This window comes from Meleagris gallopavo, chromosome 13 (genome assembly GCF_000146605.3).
Source record: "Meleagris gallopavo isolate NT-WF06-2002-E0010 breed Aviagen turkey brand Nicholas breeding stock chromosome 13, Turkey_5.1, whole genome shotgun sequence".
Taxonomy (NCBI): Eukaryota; Metazoa; Chordata; class Aves; order Galliformes; family Phasianidae; genus Meleagris; species Meleagris gallopavo.
In genome coordinates, this window is record NC_015023.2 from 10,688,810 (window position 1) to 10,695,426 (window position 6,617).

General features: G+C 53.7%; 2 protein-coding genes and 1 non-coding gene across 3 annotated transcripts in view; 2 read left to right on the top strand and 1 right to left on the bottom strand.

Annotated features, from left to right (window-relative positions):
* The first annotated feature begins 6 nt into the window (after positions 1–6).
* LOC109369696 (C-factor-like) overlaps positions 7–6,617 on the top strand; it is a 10,651-nt gene continuing 4,040 nt past the window's right edge. Inside the window, exons 1-2 of the mRNA XM_019619658.2 lie at positions 7–127; positions 287–379. The gene's annotated coding sequence lies outside the window, so the exon portion shown is untranslated. The remainder of the gene's footprint in view (positions 128–286; positions 380–6,617) is intronic.
* Positions 341–6,617, top strand: part of LOC100538901 (C-factor-like) — a 6,652-nt gene continuing 375 nt past the window's right edge. The window contains exons 1-3 of the mRNA XM_019619660.2: positions 341–474; positions 1,384–1,542; positions 1,724–1,843. Coding sequence (XP_019475205.1) covers positions 424–474; positions 1,384–1,542; positions 1,724–1,843 — 330 coding nt within the window. The 5' untranslated portion in view covers positions 341–423. The remainder of the gene's footprint in view (positions 475–1,383; positions 1,543–1,723; positions 1,844–6,617) is intronic.
* TRNAK-UUU lies at positions 4,882–4,954 on the bottom strand. Its single transcript has one exon. It is a non-coding gene; the product is annotated as a tRNA-Lys (tRNA).

The window sequence follows — 6,617 nt, forward strand, 5'->3', positions numbered from 1 at the left end:
CTGGAGGCAAAGGGCTGCTGTTGGCTGAGCAGATCAGAGTGGATAAGTGGAGCTCACACCCGCTGTCTTCTACAGGAGCTGCAGAAATTGGCCTCCAAGCACCCCAACCTGGTCATCGTCCCGCTCGGTAGGTGACACAGCTGTAGCACAAGGTGCCTCCCTGGGCTCCCCGTTCTGCCAGCACTGCGTCCTCCCACATCCCTGGTGCAGGGCTCTGTCCCAGAACCGTGCCTGCTGGCAGACACCGAGGGCAGCGGGCTCTCACCTCCCCACCTCGCCTCTGCAGAAGTCACCGATCCCGCCAGCATCAAGGCGGCCGCAGCCAGCGTCGGGGAGCGCCTCAAGGGCTCGGGGCTGAACCTCCTCATCAACAATGCTGGTGTAGGAAATAACAACTCGCTTGACACCGAGACACTAGACGACATGCTCCATGTGTTCACTACCAACACCGTTGCACCTCTGCTGCTCAGCCAGGTAATGTGCTCACCCACAGTTCTGGGAACATTCTGCCCTGTGTCTCTGCATTTCCCCAGTGGAAAAAGAAAGGGGCTGGTGGGACAGAGCCCTGCTCTGCTCTTGTGCTGATGTCAGGCCTGGTGCTCCTGAGCTGCTCTGAGAAGTTGTGGATCAGGGACTGGTGCTGAGGAGCTAGAATGCGGAGCAGGAGGAAGAGGAAGGCAGCTGCCAGTGGGGCTGGTGCCAACACTGCTGCTGTGGAAGGAATTATAGAATTATAGGAATCCCATATTTGAAGAGACCTGTGGGAATCATCAGCTCAAACTCCTGGCTCCACACAGCCCCACCTGAAAATCAAACCCTATGGCCGATAGCTGTGCCCCAACACTCCCAGAGCTCCAGCAGCTCAGGGCCATGCCCACTGCCCTGGAGAGCTGAGCCGTGCCCACCATCCTCTGGTGCAGAACCTTTCCCTATCCCTACCTGACCTTCCCCTGGCACAGCTCCATGCTGTTTCCTTCGGCCCTGTTGCTGTCCCAAGAGCTCTGCCCCTCTGCTCCCAGTGAGGAGTTGTATGCCATAGGTCATGAGGGGCTGTAGGCCATGAGGGGCTGCAGCTGCCATGAGACCTCCCCTCGGCCTCCTCTGCTCTGTGCTGAGCAGACCCAGTTCCCTCAGCTCTCCTCGCACAGTGCCCTCAGACCCCTCCCCATCCCACAGCCCTCCTTTGGATGCTCAGTTGTAGTTTTATGACCTTCTTACATTGTGGCACCCAACCCAGTGCTCGAGGTGAGTTCTTCCCTCGCCCATCAGCAGGGCTGTGCCTGAGGCATCCCAGGACAGGGTCAGCCCTTTTGGCCCCAGGCCATCTGCTGGCTCATGCTCACCTTGCCATCATCCAGAACTTCACTTCTCCCCTCTCCACAGGCGTTCCTGCCCCTTCTGAAGAAGGCAGCCCAGGGGAACCCAGGCTCAGGGTTGAGCTGCAGCAAGGCAGCCATCATCAACATGTCCAGCACTGCTGGATCCATTCAGGACCTCTATCTGTGGCAGTACGGACAAGCGCTCTCATATCGTTGCAGCAAGGTACTGTCAGTCACTGGTTCCCCCTCATAGCACACTCCCATGCCTGGTCCCAGGCTCAGCCACAAGGGGCCATGTCAATACAGATCCTTTTCGGGACTGGGCATCTGCATGGGAAGACCACTGTGGGGTCCCTGTGCTGCACCTTTTCATCCCCACCTGATCCCTGTGCTCTCTCCCACAGGCTGCTCTGAACATGCTCACCAGGTGCCAGTCCATGGGGTACCGGGAACACGGCATCCTCTGCGTTGCTCTCCATCCCGGCTGGGTCAAAACAGACATGGGAGGCACATTAGAAGATAAGGTAAGAGAGTTTCTGGCCAAGGTTTGGAAGAATCCCTTATAGTGGGAATGTGGAGCTCCCTGTGTATTGAAGGCTCCCGGATAGGCTGGGCCCTTGGGCACACACAGCCATTTTTCTCCTTCTGCCCCTGCAGTCCCGAGTGACAGTGGATGAGAGCGTAGGAGGGATGCTGAAGGTGCTCTCCAACCTCTCCGAGAAGGACAGCGGGACCTTCCTGAACTGGGAAGGGAAAGTTATGGCCTGGTGAGGTGCTGGCCAAGCCTTGGATTTTAACAGTGATCTCTTTGTTGCTACATTGAGTTGTGGCAGTGTCCTAGTGAACTTGTGACTGTAAACAATGATTGCAGTGTATGTGCAGTATGTGAGCCGCCTTCTTGCTCTTGTTTTAAGTACAATTTTCACAGTCTTCACCAATGCTTTGAGAGAATATCTCAGTTATTTTGCACGTTGGATGGAATGGTCAATCTTTGAGTAGGGGCTTGGCTGCCATCCTGGTACAGTTTTGTGCACAGAGGGCAAAATGCCTCAGTTATACGTAGTCCCTATTTTCCCACCTGCCCTGAAGGGTTGTCAGCAGGGATACGAGTGCCATATCAGGTGAGCCATGAAAAGAGAGGCTGTGTTATATGTAACATCAGTTTACCTCCCCAGGGTTGAGAAACATCACTCACTTCCAACTTTCTCCTATGATGACAGCAGAACAGCCCTCCTTTTGGAAAATGAGGAAAGTTAAACAACAAATCCTACTTGCAAATACAGCCGAATTTGAATCATTTTTGATTCATCATAATATTACCCAGATTTGTCATGTTCACACACAGACCTTCAAGGACTCTCTTCCGTTTTCCATTGGATTTCTTGAATGCTGGATAAAGTCCCACACCAAGGGTGACCCACATCACAGGATCCAGAGTCAGGCTGCCTCTTACCCAATGAGGGATTCATATCCTGTCAGAAGATCTTGTAGAAACATTTGTGCATAGGGATTCCTTGGAGAGAGGGGCTGCATTTTGGGAAGAAAGCAAGTTGTTTTTGTATTGCAGACATCAGTGGTGTATGACACCACCACTGGGAGCAGACAATAGCTGTTACTAATTTCTCTTTTTCCCTTGGGACAGCCAGTGGACATTTTCTATTCTCTCTGACCATTTTTCATTTTTCCTGTTCATTTTTCTGTTCCTTTAATTGGAACAGCAAATAGCAGCTACCAGTTCCTGCTTTCTAAAGCTGTCTTTCCCTTTTCCAGTCCGTTTCTTCACCTCTCCAGATGACCAGTAGTGCTTTGTTCTTCCCTTTATTGAGGCTACCTCAGGATGTCTCTGGCTATTTAGTGCCCCTTTGCACTTCAAAGAATCTGGTCGTGCTTTACAAGGATGTTTCTTGCTCACAGGTCTAATTGTCAGATAGGATCTCATGCTAGCACAGACATCTTCTGCCAATGCCTTTGCAGACCCCTTCCATCAGCCTTTTTCCCACATCCCAGAAGGCACATGGAGAGCTCTGCGCTGCACCAGAGGGTCTCCACTTCGGGGAAGTGCTTTTTACTCTTTACAAGCCTTCAGCCCATTGAAACACAGAGTTTCCTTTGTCTTAGTGCCCTCTTCTGACAGCTGTGCAGAGCTCACTGTGGGCAGCAGCTTTCAGAAAAGAAGTTAAAGGTGTCTCACAAGTCCCTCGGGGGATTCACTCAGGGCTCAGCTGGTGAAGGAGCCACAAGTGCATGGGAAGGGAAGAGGGAGGCTTTTTGCTGCGGGCTGATATTTTTCTTCATCCCTTATCCACTTTAGAAAGAAAACAGAATGAGGAGTAGAACGTGGACAAGTGGTTCTGCCCTGGGCCCAAGAGCTGTGCCATGGCTGTGGGAGGGGATGGATTACCATGGTGGGTTGCTGCCCAGGTTCTTCCTTCTGGTCTGAGATCATACTGTCGGAAGGGAAGCAGCTGGATATAGAAATTGAGAGCAAAATGGGTCATTTGCCTTAGGAATATCCAACCTGAACCTCCCCTGGTGCAAGTGAAGGCCATTACTTCTTGTCCTATCCCTGTTACCTGGGAAAAGAGGCTGACCTATCCCACTTGTGCACAGCTGAGACACAGAAAGGGAAAAAGACAATTTCATCATCCCTCTTTTCTCCCCCTCTCCAGAAAGTCAGTTTTGGGAACAAGTCTATTAAGCTCATCTGAAGAACAATGAAGAATAATAACTAATGTATGTTCAGGTTGAAAACCAAACCTTCCTGAGGGGTGAAGGAGAAGGACTGAGAAGGGTGGAGAATGAGGAAGGAAGAGGTGAAGACAATGCTTTGTCTCAAATTCAGGACTTGTCCATGCCAACCCATGGGACAATCTGATGGATAGGGTCACTGCTGGATGGACAGCCCTCAGGTGGTTCCCAGAGACAAAGTCACCCCAGGAGGGGACAGTGAGGAACAAGGACATCCCAGAAGGAAGATCAAATAAGATAATAATGAGGGAAAGTCCCAGTGGCTGAGGTCAATGCAAACAGATAAGATTGCCCCAGGGGAGAATGAGACCCGCACAGGCAGGGACACAGCCTAAGTTACCAGATGTCCAACTCCCTGCTCTCACCTTGGGCTGCCCCAATAGGTTCAGGACCTCAGCTCCATCAGTTCCCTCAGTTGTTCTCCAGCCTTTAACTCTGTCATGGTGCGGGAGTCCCCCCAGTTCCGACCCACGGACACGTGTACAAGGAGCCAAACCTTTTCCAGTCAGACTCTTGGGGTGTTTATGGTATGCTGAGCTCCATTCTGGCTAAGGATGGGAAGTGAACAGGTCCTGCAGAGAAGTGCTGTTTCGGGACAATTTTGAAGCGAAGACAACTAATTTGTGAGCAGCTGTAGAGATGCAGATAGGGGGCAGCAGGAGGCTTGTCAGTCTCTGCCCATGAGCTCTTCCTCTTCGAGAGTGCACGAGAGGGAAAATAGTCAGGAGCCAGAGCCTGGGACAGGCTACACGCTGCATTCTGCAGGGTAGCGTTGCTCAAGCTCCCCTCGCTCACACTTAAAGGATAAAAGCTTCGCCTGAACAGGGGCTTGAACCCTGGACCCTCAGATTAAAAGTCTGATGCTCTCCCAACTGAGCTATCCAGGCTCACATTTGGGCTTTGGGGAGATGCTCAAGATGGCCCATTGAGGACCCCACATTGCCACCACCAGAGGGGCAACATGGGGTGTGCTGTGCTCACCCGGACTGAACTCAGAGCTGCAGCCCTGCCCTGAGGTGTTGGGAACACGGGGAGAACACAACCCAAGGAGAGGGCCGGCAGTGAGCGTACCAGGGTCAGTTCTCTGCGCTGTGGATGCAGCAACCTCAGTTCCAACTCAAGGCACAGTCTTGTCTTGTAGTGAGCCTGGTGTGTCCCCCACCGGTGTCACCTGCTAGAGGCATGCTGTGGTCACTGACCACGCGCAGCTCAGGGACATCGATGGCTTTAGCCACCCGTGGGCAGATCTCTGAGGGTACAAAGTGTCTCCAGCCACCGCAGCGTTCACAGGGGATGGCACATTTGCAAGGCCGGGCCTTTGTCCCTCCCAGTCCCTCCTCCCCATCCCGGCCAGCCCCTTGCAGCTCTCCCCTCCCCTGCAGCCCGGGCTCCTGGACCTGCCTAAGATATAAAAGCCCGTTTGCTCCGTTTGCTGGAGGGAGCCCAGCCACACTGGCCATGGGGAGGACGGACGCTGGGCTCACGCTGCTGACGCTGCTGCTGCTGATCCTGCAGCCCACGTCCCAGTTCTGGCTCTTCAACGTCCTCTTCCCACCCACCACCACCCCAGAGGCACCCCCGACCAACAGGACGCCACCCGTGGTGCTCGGTAAGGTGACAGCTGCCCTTGGAGGCCGGGGCACTTTGCAGTCTCTAGGTGTCTCACCGCGTAGGAGCACTGAGGGTGCATGGGCTGCCACGCTCAGTCCAGAAGAAACCAAAAGGGGTTCTGAAATCCCCCCATCACAGCTGAGGTGAGGTTCAGGTTTTGCCCTGCTTAGGGGCTCTGCTGATGGAGGGGGTAGGGGTTGCAACAGCCTCTGGATTGCAGCTCCATACTGCTGCTGTTCTGTTCCAGTGGGATGGAAACTACCAACTCTTGCTCCCCTGCAGCTTGCCCTGTGTTTTTTGCAGTTAATTCATCCTCTGCTGTTGCAGGGCGTCTGACCCACAGCAGACAACCTTGCCTGGGCTATAATGAGCTGGTGGGCAGCTTCTCCTTGCATCAGAGGTGCACAGAGAGTTGCACAGGGGCATCACCTAGGGAGGTGGGGATGGCACCATCCGCCTGGCTGGGGTTGTTTGCAAGCAGTTGGCTGGCAGTGTGTGGCTGCAATCTGCCTCCTTGTGCCAACACTGGCATGGGATTTTGCCACGAGAACTGCGCTGAGCAGGGGGGTTATTTTTCACCCTTTTCTTGACTCAGAAGGATTTTCCTTTTTAAAAAGAGAAGAGAAAAAGCAGAACATCCAAAGAATGACCCTATGAACTCCCTTCCCCATGGAGTTCTCAATGCACAGGGCAGCCTGGCACACAGTTTGGCAGGCACACAGCCTCTGGCACTGTGTGGTTGGAGAGGCAGTGGCTGCAGCCTTGGTGGCCATTCCAGGCAGGGGATGGCACAGCACGAGTGACCTTGTGCCACTTCTCAAGATGGCATGCAGCAGCAGGAGCATCTCCACTGCCCTTCTGTGAGCCTGCAGTTTGTTCAGACCCCCAGGCAGCCTCATTCCAAGCACCCCCCTTGGGCCTCCCTTTCTCCCCATTCCT